This window comes from Xiphophorus couchianus, chromosome 21 (assembly GCF_001444195.1).
Source record: "Xiphophorus couchianus chromosome 21, X_couchianus-1.0, whole genome shotgun sequence".
Lineage (NCBI taxonomy): Eukaryota > Metazoa > Chordata > Actinopteri > Cyprinodontiformes > Poeciliidae > Xiphophorus > Xiphophorus couchianus.
In genome coordinates, this window is record NC_040248.1 from 21,198,891 (window position 1) to 21,215,840 (window position 16,950).

General features: G+C 42.0%; 1 protein-coding gene and 7 non-coding genes across 8 annotated transcripts; all 8 read left to right on the plus strand.

Annotated features, from left to right (window-relative positions):
• The first annotated feature begins 459 nt into the window (after positions 1 to 459).
• On the plus strand, positions 460 to 10,153 carry map3k8 (mitogen-activated protein kinase kinase kinase 8). Its single transcript, XM_028005585.1, has 8 exons — positions 460 to 1,103; positions 1,601 to 1,969; positions 2,057 to 2,227; positions 4,348 to 4,609; positions 5,363 to 5,469; positions 6,373 to 6,525; positions 8,184 to 8,430; positions 8,518 to 10,153. Exons 2-8 carry the CDS (start codon positions 1,628 to 1,630, stop codon positions 8,640 to 8,642), a joined length of 1,407 nt encoding a protein of 468 aa, XP_027861386.1. The 5' UTR covers positions 460 to 1,103; positions 1,601 to 1,627; the 3' UTR covers positions 8,643 to 10,153.
• A 4,002-nt stretch (positions 10,154 to 14,155) lies between these two features.
• Positions 14,156 to 14,227, plus strand: trnas-gcu (transfer RNA serine (anticodon GCU)). The gene has a single exon. It is a non-coding gene; the product is annotated as a tRNA-Ser (tRNA).
• A 483-nt stretch (positions 14,228 to 14,710) lies between these two features.
• On the plus strand, positions 14,711 to 14,782 carry trnag-ucc (transfer RNA glycine (anticodon UCC)). Its single transcript has one exon. It is a non-coding gene; the product is annotated as a tRNA-Gly (tRNA).
• Positions 14,783 to 14,889: 107 nt separating this feature from the next.
• trnag-ucc (transfer RNA glycine (anticodon UCC)) lies at positions 14,890 to 14,961 on the plus strand. Its single transcript has one exon. It is a non-coding gene; the product is annotated as a tRNA-Gly (tRNA).
• Positions 14,962 to 15,417: 456 nt separating this feature from the next.
• On the plus strand, positions 15,418 to 15,489 carry trnag-ucc (transfer RNA glycine (anticodon UCC)). Its single transcript has one exon. It is a non-coding gene; the product is annotated as a tRNA-Gly (tRNA).
• Positions 15,490 to 16,115: 626 nt separating this feature from the next.
• On the plus strand, positions 16,116 to 16,187 carry trnag-ucc (transfer RNA glycine (anticodon UCC)). Its single transcript has one exon. It is a non-coding gene; the product is annotated as a tRNA-Gly (tRNA).
• A 102-nt stretch (positions 16,188 to 16,289) lies between these two features.
• trnag-gcc (transfer RNA glycine (anticodon GCC)) lies at positions 16,290 to 16,360 on the plus strand. Its single transcript has one exon. It is a non-coding gene; the product is annotated as a tRNA-Gly (tRNA).
• A 466-nt stretch (positions 16,361 to 16,826) lies between these two features.
• trnag-ucc (transfer RNA glycine (anticodon UCC)) lies at positions 16,827 to 16,898 on the plus strand. Its single transcript has one exon. It is a non-coding gene; the product is annotated as a tRNA-Gly (tRNA).
• The last annotated feature ends 52 nt before the right edge of the window (positions 16,899 to 16,950 follow it).

A 16,950-nucleotide genomic window follows, 5' to 3' on the forward strand; every position in this document is an offset into this window, starting at 1 on the left:
AGTTTATAACATTACAGCTTGAAAAGAACGAAACAAGTATGGCTTATTTGAAGGGACCTCCAGGATAAAGCCTCTTATCGCTAACACCTCTTATATTAGCAAATATATATAAGGTTGTTTTAAGTAAATAATTATTAAATAGAACATTTGGCAGATATTTAGAATTCATTACAGGAAAACCATCTACCAGAATAATTATACCTGGGTGTAATAGTTCACATATCTTTGTTAAATTATTAACAGTAGTTTCCTGATCTCTTTACAAGCTGGACCTTTAACCCAAAACAGCTTTTTGATTTTGGACGATAGTTTTTGCTATCGCTGGTCGTATATTCATCAATTTTCTTTAGATATAAACTCCTAATTCAACACTACTTTTATGATTAGCCTACAAGTTGTTGTGTTTTTTTTTTTTACTTTTTCAAATCTTTATTCAAGACCCCTGACTCATTTTCATCTCCTATATCTTGCTGAAAAATTACTTTTAAATTAGTTTTGTTTTATTTCAAATGTGCTACGATATTTTCACTAGTGACTAGACAAAAACACTGGATAAAACTTTGTGTTTTTGCAACGTGTATATAATACTGTCTGACTACAGAGCATCTACATTTCTTTTTATTTGCGTGGGACTTCGTTCCTTGAAGACCGTCCAAGACATTAGACAACTGTATTGCAGTCGAAGTAAGGTTAATGCTGCTGTTTCTACCATTTCTGCGACTCTTCGACCAAACACTAATTTATTTCCCCACTTCTTTCACATCTTCACCCTCGATGCCCACAAATGCGGAGGACTCCCTGCCTTCTCGTATTTCTTGACGTAAAAGGTCGTTGCCCAAAAAGAAATCGTCTGAGCAAAAAGAAAAAGAAAAAAAAAAACTCTTGACTTTCCATCTCTAAATACCAAAGAAAAAGCAAACCAAAACCTACAAAGAGAAAGTATCCTCCCACCCGGCGTCATCTCCTACGTGCAGTCGGCTTATAACTTCCTTTGTTTTCTTCCTTTAGAAGTCAGCAGTCAGACTCTGATCACGCGTCAGGATCCGCCAGACGTCGGAGGCGCAGCAGCGACGCTGATGATGAGCTCCTGTTACACATCTTAGGTAAGTTGTTGCATGTCTTGATTGAGTTATCTTGATGACATATATATTTTTTTCATATCCGGTGTTGTATGCCAAGTCTGAAGGAGATTTATTGTTAATGTGTTACAATTTCTACATCCAATTCTTCACCTGTTTTGTCTCTTAGGCGGTGGTTTTTCTCTTTTTCTTTCCTTCTTCCTTTCTTTCTAAGGATTCATTCTTTGTGTTTCTGTAGAAAGCAGGTGTTTATCTTTAGTTCGCTGTAAATCGGTCAAATTTCGTCCCTCCCCTCCCTAATGACTCCCTGTCAGTCTGTAAACGGAGGGCTGACCTTCGCTGGAGTTTCCCAGCTTTACTCTGAAACTGCTCTCTTGCCTTGGAAACTCTCCCTGTTGCTCCTCCCCGCTGCGCGCCTCAGTCAGGCTCTGTCCGAGCATGAGTGTTGGTGTCGGTGCACGTCCTGCAGGCCAGACCGAAGAGAGCCAGAAAACCAATGACCTCCTGATGTCTGATTTCAGGTCGAGAGGGAAGAGACAAGCGCCACGATGGATTACAAATATGACACCGGACTGGAACTGCTGTTGGCTCACATGAACGTAGAGGACATCATCAACGCAGCAGAGACGCTCTATCAGCTCGAGGAAGAGGAGGAAGAAGCGGGCTTGTCGTTTGATGAAGAGGGGCTTTCCCAGGAGGAGATGGACGAGAACGAGGAGATCGGGGACGGAGTGGGTCCCGGGAAGGAGCAGAAGGACTACGCCAACGGACTTGGGGGTGTCCGCTACGGGACGGTGCAAGACATCCTGTCCTTCGTGAACCTCCTGTCCAACATGCAGGCTGCGGCTCTGCAGCACCTGCCCGAGGAGATGGGAGTCCTGCTGAACAAGGTGAGGCTCGCTGCGTTCGCCCGCAGGTCTTTTGCTGACGTTTAGTGTTTCCTCTCAGAAGTTTAACTTTGTTTTCATGCTGTGCAGAAGGACATGGCTGTAAAGAAAGGCCGCTATCAGATCAACCTGGACGTTCTCCTGTTTCCATGGAAGTTGACCTACAAGAATCCAGGCTGTGGTCTGGTGCCCAAGGGCTCCTTTGGGAAAGTTCACTTGGCTCAGGATATTACGACCAGGAAGAGGATGGCCTGTAAACTGGTGAGTGCTCGCTGGAATTTGAACTGCGCCTGATTCCTTGTAACTCTCTCTCTCTGAGTGCCAAATATTTCCTCAGCCCGAGTGAAGTGCAGCTTGCACAGAGACCAGTCATGTGTGCACAACTCAGCTACGGTTTCCTTTGAATTGAAAGAGGAAGAGAGCACAGCGCTCTTTTGAAAGCATACGAAAAGGGCAAAGTGCTGTAGCAAGACTGGACATTCAACATAACTTCCCACAGCAGCCCTTGTTGTCTTTTCTTCTTCTTTTTCTTCAACAGTTTCAGTGAAAATGGCACAATTTCCACAAGACATCTTGTGATCTTTATATGGGTGCAACGATACCTACGTGCGTCTGTGGCGCTGTGGTTGTGGAGGGGGCGTTGTTTACGCTTTGGTGCATGGAAAATATTGACAAATGAGGAAGGAGCAGTTTCCTACCTTCAGTTTTATCAGAATTTCATGTTGACTCTGCACGCTGCCGTGAATACGCTGGGAAAACGTCCTGGAGCCAGTTCCTGGGGATATCTGAGTCATAACATGGAGGTCATAAAAAATGCTGTCATAATTAAATGCACTTTGCTAATAACATTATGCAGTGTTGCAATGTAGTTGTTGTTTTTTTTTCTTCTTGTGCTTAGGGGAAACTATCAAGGCAATCATGCATGTAGACCAGAACAGCTGCAATTCTCTATTTTATGAACGCATGACATCGACTTTAACTGTATTCCAGTTGTAAGTTGGATTGGATTTATCATTTTTTTCTGCTAGTTAACCAAGATAACTACTATTAGCAACATAAGGTGACAGCAGTATTTCATGGCATTTTCTCCACTTAAACACATTATCAATGCATTCAATACTTAAGGTTGTGTAATATTATGATGACTTGCAATTGACTTAATGAAAATATAAGTGATCACACTGGCACTATTCCCGTCTTCAAATTGTCCAGTCGTTCCAAAATATAACGCAGCACAGGTTGTTTAGCTGCAGTTCGTCTTAGCAGGAATTGCATAAATATTAGCTGTATTCCATATTTAAATAGACTAGGTTTCAAGTTATGTTTTAAAGTCACAAAATAAAAAGTGATGTGTAATGGAGGAAGAAGGAAAATAGTGGAAAAAGCACCAAGTGTCCTGTAGGTGCGTCACCCACTTTGGACTGTGTTGTGTTGGTAGAGAACCTTTGGCTTTCGAATCATATTTAGTTCAGGAGTCGTTCTGGGAGATTCATTTGAATTGAAACTGGGAAACTCAAATGGAATGTGTCATTAACAGTTGTTGTTCATCGCTAAGCTAAATTATCTGGCCTGGCTTAGCTTCCTTCCAAGTTATTTAGAGACGTTAAATAACAGGTTGGGGAAGCAGCCACTTTTCTCTGTTTGGTATGAAGGCTGAAGAACTGCAGCTTCAATCTTTATACCAAGACTGAAGCTGCCAGTCTTGATATAAAGATTGTGGCTTTGCAGCTAGCGCTAGCTTTGTTACTAAACTAACTCAAAATAAGAAAAGCTGTAGGTAAACCAGAATCTCTGACTAGCTTAAACTGAACACACACATGCATACACGCACGTGCACAAACATATTAGCTTCTCCTCTAAATGCTTGTGCTCTGCTATGCTAATCAGTGTTATTGACCTAGTTTCCGACTCCTTACTGAATTTCCTATTTTGTTGATTTTTTTTTTTAAAGAAACCCAACAAAGTACTCCTTGTAAAAGCTTTTTAAAATGCTGCTATTAATCTATAATAATTTTAAATTGTGTCATAAAGTCACAGTTTTCCCTCAAGTTTTAAACATTTAAAACATTTAAAATGGTTATATTAGTTAAAAAGTTGTCAGTTATATCCCAACATAAATGATACTTTAAGTGTTTTAGGAACATAATGTCTTTATCGTCTTTATATTCGACAGTTCAGCAGTCCCTGTTTGCGTATTTAAATACATTTGGCTAAAAACCTTGCTCTTACTTGACGATCTCTTCTCCTAGCATTTCATGTTTTTGCAAGTTTGCATGTCAATTTATTTACCAAAAGCCTTGTGCTTCTATCCCTTAAATTGAGCAAACACATCCACTCCTGCTATTGATTTTAACTTCGCGTTCAACCTTCCTCCCCCACAGATCCCCATTGAGAACTTCAAAGCAGCCGATGTGGAGTTCCAGGCCCGATTCCGCCATGAGAACATCGCGGAGCTGTACGGCGCCGTGCTCTGGGACCAGACCGTCCACCTGTTCATGGAGGCCGGGGAAGGCGGCTCGGTCCTGGAGAAGCTGGACAGCTGCGGGCCCATGAGGGAGTTCGAGATCATCTGGGTGGCCAAGCAGGTCCTGCGCGGGCTGGAGTACCTGCACTCGCACAAAGTCATCCACCACGACATCAAACGTAAGAGACACAGGAAGCGAATGCTTTGCTCTTGACACCTGTTGGTAGACGTCCTGAGCTTGCCAAGGCCAATCTGCTCAGGAAATGACCAAGCAGCGTTGTAACAATATCCTTGTTTCGCTTTGCAGCGAAGCCGCAGACGAGTATAGTTCATGTAACTGAGAAGGAAAAGTGACACATTTAAGACAACCAGAAAGCAAATCTTCAAATGCTGCCGGGTGAGACTGACAAAAATCCGATGTTCACCATCAATGCCCAGAATGTAGAGCGTAAAGAAGAAATATGACGAAAGGTAGCTACCCAGTGCAGCTGGGATCAAAGGATTTCACTCACAAACCTGTCAGCCTCATGTCTTAAAAAATCCCAGTGTGGAAATTCCAACCTCCCTCTCAGGCAGAGCTAGCGTCCAGAAAAAGGACTAAAGGTCTACGATAACAGCCAGCCTGTCCCTCTGGTTTGTCTCTGTAGTATGCGACACTTTCCTGCTAATGATCAAACTCCAAGTCATTTTCTCTCAAGGAGTGTTTTGCTGGCAAGAATTAGCTTTACCAGAACCATTCACTTCACTTCCTTATCCACATGCCTTTAACACACCCGACGTCCTTCTCATTTCAAATCAGCACAAAGCGCATTCCAAAGCCTCTAGGTTGGAATGTGTTGGCTTTTTCTGCAGAAATTCCGAAATTACTAAAAAAAAGAAAAGCCTCTCCCCGATTTGCGACGTCTCTGAATCATTGCGTTCTCCTTTCTCAGCCAGCAACATCGTTCTGATGTCGGACAAGGCCGTGCTGGTGGACTTTGGTCTGACGGTGCAGATGACAGAGGATATGTACACCCCCCGAGACCTCAGAGGAACAGAGGTAAGAAAAAACAAAAACAAAACCCTGACGCAACCTTACAGGATGCAAGCGCAAGCTTCTTTCGAACACAGCCTCTTTCTGTTGCTGCTTCCTCGAATCAAACTTGATGAGTGTTTACTAGAAAAGTCAGCAGGCGTCTTGTTTCTGACTCGGGCTCGATTCCCACCCTCACACAAGTTTTTGACTAATTCGTCAATAAACCTGTCTGCACTTGTTTGCCCTTTTGCGATGCTCTTCTAAAGATCGAGCTCAACGGCCGGCAAGCTTTACAGCACGGCCACCGCCGCACTCGCTGACCTCACCGCTGCTAATAGCAGTTTTGTGTCTGCCCAGGACACTCTCGCTTTGATCTGCAGGAGGTTTTGGGAAGAGTCCGAGGGATTTCTCAAACGCCCGTCTCTCCCGACAACATACGCTCCCTGCTTTTCAGATGTTTGAGCCTGTTTGTGTGTCCCATCTGCACGCCGAGCCTCTCGCGGCTTGGCTTGCGGAAAGTCCCAGGGCAGACACCCAACAAGAGAGAGAGAGAGAGAGCCTGGTGATTACGGCGAGATGCTCAGACACACATTAACACGGGAGAGCAAGCTGGAATTTCCAGCAGAGAAAAACAAAGATGAACTCAGCTGCTGTGTTTGCTTTTCACTCGAAGGCCAATAAACATTTGGCACTGAACATACCTTGACACACAAACACATACACACAGAGCGTGGGCCTAAAGGTTAGCTTGTTTATCACAGAAAGCCCCTTCTTGTGTAAGAGGACACTTCCTGTTTGCTACTTCTCTGATAGTCAGAATTCAACAGATGATCACTAAAAGTGGAACAACTTTCACTTCTCGTTCTGTCGTTTTGGGTCTGCAGCCCACATGTAGCATTTATGTGGTTTCACGTTCTTTTCAAACAGATGTATATGAGTCCAGAACTGGTTCTGTGTCGAGGACATAACACCAAGACGGACATCTACAGCCTGGGCACCACCATAATCCATATGCAGACTGCTAGTCCTCCCTGGGTCAGGCGCTACCCGCGCACCGCCTACCCGTCCTACCTTTACATTGTGAGTACTCTTGCTTATTTCATTTGTTTTCCTCATTTTTGTCATGTAATCACAGATGAGCACAAAGTAAGTCTCAAACAGAAGGGTTTGGAGAAAGTTCACAGTACAGTGGCACGGGGATTTGCAAGGAGCAAGCACATCTGGAGCAGAAATCCGTATATCCACTGGGGCGACTGTGACTCAGTGGGCAGAGGCGTCAACTTGCAATCGGAAGGTTGTAGGGTTGATTCCAGCTGCCTGCTGGTCAAGTTGACCCCAAGTTGCATCTGTGAGAGCAAATGGGTTAATATAACTGTACTGTGAAGTGTTTTGTGTACTCAAAATGACTGGAAAAAGCACTAGATGAGATGAGTCCATTTACCATTTAATCTGGCATAGCATCAGCTACATCCAAAGTGCATGCAGGGGTCCTTCAACCCATGTCTCAAGGGCCAGAGTGCTGCACCTTTTGCATGTGTTCCTGATCCAACACACTGGAATCAAATTACCTCATTATTTGACTCGGGTGTGTGGAAGCAGAGATGCATCTGAAAGTTGCAGGACACCGGACCTCGAGGCCTGCTCTATCGATTGAACACTTTAAATACTGAGGAAGCAACTTTATTAGCAAGCCAACATGTGTTTGGCTTGTGGCCTTTATCAGGATCCTTACAAAACACCAAAACAGTTTGTGCTTAAATAAAACCAGTTACTGGTGACATGAATAGTGGAGTGATAGGCAGCTGCTGCACCATCCGACAGTTAAATCATTTGCAATAAGATGCTTTTCTGATGCATCAGTGGAGATTGACAGAGTTCAGTACTGGGTTGCGTCTGTGCTAGCATAACGAGAGTTTTTTGATAGGATTCCAGGAAAATCCAGGCAGGTATTCGTCATCCTTAGCGATGAAGGCTTTTATTTCCAGAATCAGCAGATTCTGATTTAGCCCCACATTTTTAGAACTGTTCTGGACTTAGACATTTTGTCAAACACAACAGTCCAATCCTAACCCTACTGTAACAATATCATGCTTGTCTCAGTACTTTGGCCTAGTTATTATGCTCATCGGCCTCATTGTCTGGTTTACAGACTAAAACTGACCTGTTTTTGTTTCAGGCTAAATTCTTGTGTCTAGACCACCAAAATGCCAGACATGTAGCTGCCAAACACAGTTCATCCAATGTTGATTACTGAGAACAATTTTTTTTGCTATCATTGCATTTGTCAATATTGGAGAAGCAAGATAAAGTCAAGCTCGGCGACGAAACTCGCGTGGCAGACATCACTTGCTGCGTTTAGAAGCCTGACGTCAGTTTCCGTGACTTATTTCACACTAGATTGTGAGGAGATAAGATGAGTTTGACCTATTGCACACTTAGTGAGTCAACGTCACTTCTGCTTCTTTGCGCGTCTACTTCTTCCATTACATGGTTCTGCTTGTTAAATGGTTACCTTTTTTTTTATATATATACATATATATATTCAAACAGTTACTCACTTCCCCATGAAACCCGTCATGGAGCATTGGTTACCTCTGCAGTCTCAGCCCGTTGTTCTGTTTTTAACTTGTCAGACAAATTGCTTTGTTTGCTGGCGGATATCTTTTGGAACATTTTCACACCGTTTGGTCTGGCTGCGGTTTAATGAGACGTGTCCTGTGTTCTGTGTGTGCCGACAGATCCACAAGCAGGCCCCGCCTCTGGAGGACATACCGGAGGACTGCAGCGCGGCCATGCGCTCCTTCCTGGGCCGAGCCCTGGAGAGGAACCCCGCCCTGCGGAGCTCCGCGTCCGAGCTGCTGAAGGACGACGCCCTGAACCCCCCCAGGGAGGACCAGCCGCGCTGCTGGAGCCTCGACTCGGCCTTGGAGGAGGCCACCCACTTGTTGCTACGGCAGCCCAGCCAGCACCACGACACCACGCAGGGTAGGCCCTTTGGAAGTGCGCTCGAAACCGTCGTGTTATCAGAGACGCGACTGGATTTTAACACGTGCTCGCCTTTCTCCTCTCCAGAATCGTCTCTGTACTCCGAAGACTCTGGCCACTTAAGGAGGAAGGGTTCGCTGTACATTGACCTGGGGGCTTTGTCAGGGTACGGCAAACTGGTGACAGGGCCGCCTACCTCTGAGTACGGCTAACGTTTTACCTCCAAGAGACTGCTGTTACCAGAAGCCGAGCTGTGGTTACAGCCGGCCGCCCATCTGCTTTAAACCTTTGAGTCGTAACTCAAAGTGAGCTGCAGGCAGCGTGACTCATGAGTAAAATGGAAGAGACATGGCACCCAGGTTCAGCAGACTCTGTAAATTAGGTGGAAGCAGATGTTGTGACATGTTTTTTTTGTTGTTTTTTTTTTTACACTCGCAGCCTTTAAGCCTCACGTTTAAACCATAAAGAGATGTGAAAGGACAGAAGCACATCGGCTTGAAGTCTCGCATCTACTAGTGGGTGGAATTATCTTTCCATAGACTGTCATTATGCTTCTATGGGGGAGTTCAGTTGACCGATGCTGCAACAGTGACTGTTTTTTTTGGGGGGGTTTTTAGCAAGAGTTTCCTATATCCTTTACAGCTAAAGTGGGTCAATATATGTTTTATTTAGAAATTCTCATTAATCCATTATTTTTATGTACTCGTCAGGAACAATTCTGACTTCCTGAATTCATTTTTTTAAGCTCATGTTGGAATCCTATTCCCTTGACCCTTTTTTGGGACTATTTTATTCTCCATCAAAAACACTTTCCTTTGACAGGCTGCTTAGAATGGGGTTATTTGTTGTAGGTAGCTCTTTAACGAGGATCCCGACCAACACAAAAGCTGCGAAGCGGCTTTAAAAACAAAGCAGTTCTTTGATAGAAGGCAACCGAAAATGTCTGAAAGACTTTTCCCGAAAAGTCTGGTTTATACCAAAAGACAACAAGCTGTGTTTCCATTCCAAATGTGCACAGAGCTCTGTCAATATTCCGCTGATGTCACAAAAAACGCAATTTAGCAATTGCAGTATTTTGATTAAATAAGAAACATAATTTGAAAAACATGCTAATGAGTTTGCTGAAAACTCCTCCTACCTCTTCCTGTCATCTTCTTCATGGTTTCTGCCAGTAGTAACATCCTGTTGTCGACCATGTGATTATGATGCACAGAAAAAGGGGTTTCCATTGTGGTTTTTTGCAAAATAGACCAATTTTGATATGGCCAAAATAACAACTAATCCTAATTTTTTATCGGAAAATGAATTTTTTCTAAATTGACGTTTTGAATTTCTTTTCAAAAGGTCAAGTCTCGCCTTATTATGAATGGAAACGCAGCTACTGAGGCGCGGCCCGAGGCTTTCCTCAGGCAAACAAGCAGTACAGAGACTGCTGAAGAGGCGTTGAGAAAAGCGAAGGGTTATTTATTATTTACTTTTCTTTTATTGTCTCTGTGGTCGGAACCTCGGCACAGCTTCTCACCGGCTCAACAGACTCACATCGTCAAGGCACGGACCGTGCAAACCGAAGACGATCGGCTGTGGTGACGTAACGTCGGCTTTTGCGAGTTAAAGCTCTAGTCTTACGGCGTTTTAAGCTTTCCGCCGGTCGTTTTCGGAGGCTCCGAAAACTGCCTGCAGAATCGTGACTTCAGCAAGACTCTGCAATGCAAAAAAAAAAAAAGGTGTGCAGCTGGTGTGAAGCTGGCCTGGAAGAGATGCCAGTTTATCTCTTGGAATGTAAGCTATATGTTTACGTATGTGTGAATTACACAGGCATGTACTGAATCATTCTGTAGTTCGATTCTGGACTTCCTCTTGTTGATTCCTATGGAATATTTATACCAACCTCTCTGCCCCTCCACTCGTCGTATGCAAAACAGCTTCTGAAGAATGCATATGTGATTTGTGTTGTGCACATCTTGTTGGACAATGTTTGCTATACCCACTTTTTTAGGTATTAATCATAGAAATTACCCGGTGTTTGCAATGTGTTTATTTTGTATGTTGTAAATACAATAAAACAAGTTAACAAAAATTTTAAAAAATCCAGCGTCACTGTATTAGTCATCACTAAGTCGAACAACAAATGAGTCATTTTTTTTCAGATTGTGTCGCATCCATCCATCCATCCATTTTCTGTTCACCCTTGTCCCTAATGGGGTTGGGAGGGTTGCTGGTGCCCATCTCCAGCTACGTTCCGGGCGAGAGGTGGGGTTCACCCTGGACAGGTCGCCAGTCTGTCGCAGGGCAACACAGAGACATACAGGACAAACAACCATGCACACTCACACTCACACCTAGGGAGAATTTAGAGAAACCAATTGACCTGACAGTCATGTTTTTGGACTATGGGAGGAAGCCGGAGTACCCGGAGAGAACCCACGCATGCACAGGGAGAACATGCAAACTCCATGCAGAAAGACCCCGGCCGGGAATCGAACCCAGGACCTTCTTGCTGCAAGGCAACAGTGCTACCAACTGCGCCACTGTCGCATCCATCCATCTAAAATATTCTAATAAGTTTTAGGACACTGTGAGTTGATCTATTCTATATGTAGAAGGAGTTGCAACGAATATATAACGAGTTTATATTTGTCACATTACCACCAGATTATTCAGTTCAAATGTGGAAATACTTTATTGAGCCCAAAGGGAAAATAAATGCTGTAACTCAAATTATTCAGTCTTGAAAGACATTTGGGTTCTGATAGTTGTAGCAGTCTGTATTACAGCAGCTGCATTGTCCATGACTTTCTTGATTAGTGCAAGACAAACAAAAAGTAGCACGTGCGCAGTGAAATGAAAGTGAATTTATGTTTGGTTTTGGAAATAAAAATCAGAGAAAATGGAGGTTTCGTTTGTCCATACTTTGCAAAATAGCTCAATTTCTGGCTTTACGTTCAAGGCTGATGTCCTGGTTGAAATCTGTGACGAGATCGATCTCCTCCACCTGCTCAATGAGCTACTGCTGCCGTCTGAAAAAATTCAGAAACAACCAATCAGCGGCCAGGAGGCGGGTCTTAGCTAGATCACTCAAACTCATGTACTCACTGCTAAGTGTGCTAATGGTGGCAGAAACAACTTCTCTTTACAGAAAAACGTTTATCCGCCGTCATCTGTGGCTATGCTTTCAACAAATATCTAAAAAATTATATATATATATATATATATATATATATATATATATATATATATATATATATATACTGTATATATATATATAAGGGATTTCTTTTTTTTTTTTTGCTTAAAACATATTTTGGAAAAAAGGAGGATGTGATTTTCTCTTTTTATTTTTGCCAATATCACTTATATATATATATATATATATATATATATATATATATCCATCCATCCATCCATCCATTTTCTGTTCACCCTTGTCCCTAATGGGGTCGGGAGGGTTGCTGGTGCCCATCTCCAGCTACGTTCCGGGCGAGAGGCGGGGTACACCCTGGACAGGTCGCCAGTCTGTCGCAGATATATATATATATATATATATATATATATATATATATATATATAAAATGACAAGCTATTCTTTTAGGAAGGTATATATTAAAAACATCTTGAAAACAATATAATCTACTCCTTCCAACCAACTTCTCTTATCCAAGAACCTCAATCTACAGGATAAAACCAAACTACTGGCTGTAATCAAATAGTGACGTCGGACCACTTTTTTCAGTAACAAATATTCTAACGTTTTGCTACTTCATATCCAGTAGAGTTTTGAAAGATATATATAACTAAGCAAAAACCACATATTTTAGCAGTCAGAAATATTATGTTTTAAATTTTCCGATAATTAAAGTTGTACCAGCTAACATTATGCCAAACCATCAAGCCAGATGTCCAACCCTCATGTGTTATTTCTAGTCCAGCACTAAGAAAACAGATATGTTTATACATATAAATACATAAATAATGAACAAAAATGTCAACCTTGAATCATTCAACAGTGCGTTTCAATTGGATCTGTCGTCATGAAAATTATTGTGATTTATATGACATACATGTGATATACATGTGTGTAAGTCACACATATGCATGTGTTTTGCATCATATTCATATATTGATTGTTTATTTGCAATAAGCCAGGGGTGTCCAAAGAGCGGTCTGGGGGCCATTTGCGACCATCAGAACAATTTTGGCCGGCCCTTTGTCAGCGACTCGTTTCTGTAGGATACTCAGTGGTTGTAAAGAGCTTTGGTAATTAATTCCCCACACCTCTGAACAATATGTTAAATATGGCAAAAATGCCATAAGCGAGTTATTTTCCCTTTCTTTTATTCTGGCTTGAAAACTACATTCTCTGGTAATTTGGTAGAAATGCAATAAGACCAAGATGGGAAGAATGTGTGCAGTTTTCCTGAAATCCCCCAAATATCAAGTAGATTATAGTCATAGTCAAAGTATGAATAATGTTTTACCAAACATTACGTAGCTTATGTTGCTTTGTCTGTGTCCATATTTAGTCATGGCCAATATCAGCTAGTGATTTTACATCAGGGAAACCCAGAACGTGAAATATGGAAAAGGGTTTTCTCCTATCTGCATTCTGGGCCTACACTTCCTCTTTCTAAATTCATCAAGAGCGTGGGCGGGGAACTCACAGCTGGAGGAAGCTGATTCTCCAGCCGGGGTGAAAGGCTGCTAGCAGCTGTAGCCTCCCGCTGAGCGCTGCAGTCCCGTTCTGCCACCTTCTGGTCACAGGCGGGCACTACTTCAGTGATAAATCACACAGGTTCCTTTCAACATGTTAAAAAGCAATGTGTACAAGTTGTTCTGACATTGTATTCTATGACACTTACACTGTTTTTAACGAGTCATCCTGTAAGAAGCCAAATAGAGAATTATATGGTGTATAGCAGAAGCTAACTGCAGTTAAAAATTACATGAGCTAATATACCATGAGATATATCAGTGTAAATATCCTATTCAATAGTGTATCACAAAAATGTTAAAAACATAATTATTAAATTCACCACAAAGTAATTAAATGAATCTTGGAATTTTGAAATACGGTAAATCAATAATTAAATGTTCTGTGAAATAATTGAAGCTATCAATTCAAAACAGTGCATTTAAAACTAACTTTATAAAAATGTCCTTTTAAAGAAACCTTCCATGTAGTCTTCATGTTTTTACTCATTTTACACAGAAAATTTACATTCATGTACTGTATATACATTAGAGGGAAGATGGAGGTATAGTGGTCAGCACAGCGGCCTACCAAGAAGTTGATCTGGTTCGATTCCCAGTCATCGCAGAATATTTGAGGTGTAATAAAGGAAATATATTTCTGGATACATATTTTTGGACTATATAAGGTTTGGTTATCACAATGGTGGTAGTGGTCAGTATAACAGTTAACCCGGGTTCAAATCCTGGAAATCTCATAATTTTCCTGGTATAATGAAAGATATATTGTATACATGTTGTCAAATTTTGCTCTAATACTGTTTATACTGTGGAAACGTTTTGCACAAATTCAAAGTTTACAGTTGAAATGGTTGTATAGTGGTCAGTATGGCTGCATTCCCAGCAAATGACCCGGGTTCGATTCCCGGTCATCACAGAGCTTTCTCTATATAATAAAGGAAGGATGTATATGTTGTCTATTTATGTTCAAAAACTGGTAATAGTGTGGAAAATGTTCTCATAATTTTAACTTATTACAGCGATGGTGGTATAGTGGTCAGCATAGCTGCTTGCTAAGCAGTTGACCGGGGTTCGATTCCCGGCCATCGCAGAACTTAGTCTATTTTATAAAGGATGGATGTATATGGGCTGCACAGTGGCGCAGTTGGTAGCACTGTTGCCTTGCAGCAAGAGGGTCCTGGGTTCGATTCCCGGCTGGGGTCTTTCTGCATGGAGTTTGCATGTTCTCCCTGTGCATGCGTGGGTTCTCTCCGGGTACTCCGGCTTCCTCCCACAGTCCAAAGACATGACTGTTAGGTTAATTGGTCTATCTAAATTCTCCCTAGGGGTGTGTGTTGTGTGTGAATGGTTGTTTGTCCTGTATGTCTCTGTGTTGCCCTGCGACAGACTGGCGACCTGTCCAGGGTGTACCCCGCCTCCCGCCTGGAACGTAGCTGGAGATAGGCACCAGCAACCCTCCCGACCCCATTAGGGACAAGGGTGAACAGACGATGGATGGATGTATATGTTGTCTATTTTTCCTCTAAATTTGGTAATACTGTGGAAAGGTTTCTCATTATTTTGACCTATTACAGCGATGGTGGTATAGTGGTCATCATAGCTGCCTTCCAAGCAGTTGACCCGGGTTCGATTCCCGACCATCGCAGAACTTTCTCTATTTTGTAAAGGAAGGATGTATACAGTCTGTTCTCTATTTTTCCTCTAAATCTGGCAGTACTGTGGAAAAGTTTCTCATAATTTTAAATTCTTACAGCGATGGTGGTATAGTGGTCATCATAGCTGCCTTCCAAGCAGTTGACCAGGGTTCGATTCCCGGCCATCGCAGAACTTTCTCTATAGAATAAAGGAAGGATGTATATGTTGTCTATTTATGTTCAAAAACTGGTAATAGTGTGGAAAATGTTCTCATAATTTTAACTTATTACAGCGATGGTGGTATAGTGGTCAGCATAGCTGCTTGCCAAGCAGTTGACCCAGGTTCGATTCCCGGTCATCGCAGAACTTTCTCTAATACAGGAACGATGTGTACAGTATGTTTTCTATTTTTCCTCTAAATCTGTTAATACTGTGGAAAATTTTCTCATAATTTTAGCTTCTTACAGTGATGGTGGTATAGTGGTCAGCATAGCTGCTTGCCATGCAGTTGACCCGGGTTCGATTCCCGACCATCGCAGAACTTTCTCGATTTTATAAAGGAAGGATGTATACAGTATGTTTTCTATTTTTCCTCTAAATCTGGTAATACTGTGGAAAAGTTTCTCATAATTTTCACTTATTACAGCGATGGTGGTATAGTGGTCAGCATAGCTGCCTTCCAAGCAGTTGACCCGGGTTCGATTCCCGACCATCGCAGAACTTAATCTATTTTATAAAGGATGGATGTATATGTTGTCTAGTTTTCCTCTGAATTTGGTAATACTGTGGAAACGTTTCTCATAATTTTGAGCTATTACAGCGATGGTGGTATAGTGGTCATCATAGCTGCCTTCCAAGCAATTGACCCGGTTTCGATTCCCTGTCATCGCAGAACTTTCTCTAATACAGGAACGATGTGTACAGTATGTCATCTATTTTTCCTCTAAATCTGGTAATACTGTGGAAAATTGTCTCATAATTGTAACTTATTACAGTGATTGTGGTATAGTGCTCAGCATAGCTGCCTTCCAAGCAGTTGACCCGGTTTCGATTCCCGGCCATCGCAGAACTTTCTCTATAGAATGAAGGATGTTTATGTTGTCCATTTATGTTCAACAACTGGTAATAGTGTGGAAAATTTTCTCATAATTTTAACTTATTGCAGCGATGGTGGTATATTGGTCAGCATAGCTGCTTGCTCAGCAGTTGATCTGCGTTCGATTCCCGGCCATCACAAAACATTCTCTATTTTATAAAGGAAGGATGTGTACAGTATGTTTTCTATTTTTCCTCTAAATCTGGTAATACTGTGGAAAAGTTTCTCATAATATAGACCTATTACAGCGATGGTGGTATAGTGGTCATCATAGCTGCCTTCCAAGCAGTTGACCCGGGTTTGATTCCCGGCCATCGCAGAAATTTCTCTATAGAATAAAAGAAGTATGTATATGTTGTCTATTTAAGTTCAAAAACTGGTAATAGTGTGGAAAATGTTCTCATAAATTTAACTTATTACAGCGATGGTGGTATAGTGGTCAGCATAGCTGCTTGCCAAGCAGTTGCCCGGGTTCGATTCCCGGCCATCGCAGAACTTTCTTGATTTTATAAAGGAAGGATGTATAAGTTCTCTATTTTTCCTCTAAATCTGGTAATAGTGTGGAAAATTTTCTCATAATTTTAACTTATTACAGCGATGGTGGTATAGTGGTCAGCATAGCTGCTTGCCATGCAGTTGACCAGGGTTCGATTCCCGGCCATCACAAAATATTCTCTATTTTATAAAGGAAGGATGTGTACAGTGTTTTGTCTATTTTTCCTCTAAATCTGGTAATACTGTGGAAGCGTTTCTCATAATTTTGACCTATTACAGCGATGGTGGTATAGTGGTCATCATAGCTGCCTTCCAAGCAGTTCACCCCGGTTCAATTCCCAGCCATCGCAGAACTTTCTCGATTTTATAAAGGAAGGATGTATACAGTATGTTGTCTATTTTTCCTCTAAATCTGGTAATACTGTGGAAAAGTTTCTCATAATTTAGACTTTAGCTTCTTACAGCGATGGTGGTATAGTGGTCATCATAGCTGCCTTCCAAGCAGTTGACCCGGGTTCGATTCCCGGCCATCGCATAACTTTCTCCATATTATAAAGGAAGGATGTATAAGTTGTCTATTTTTCCTC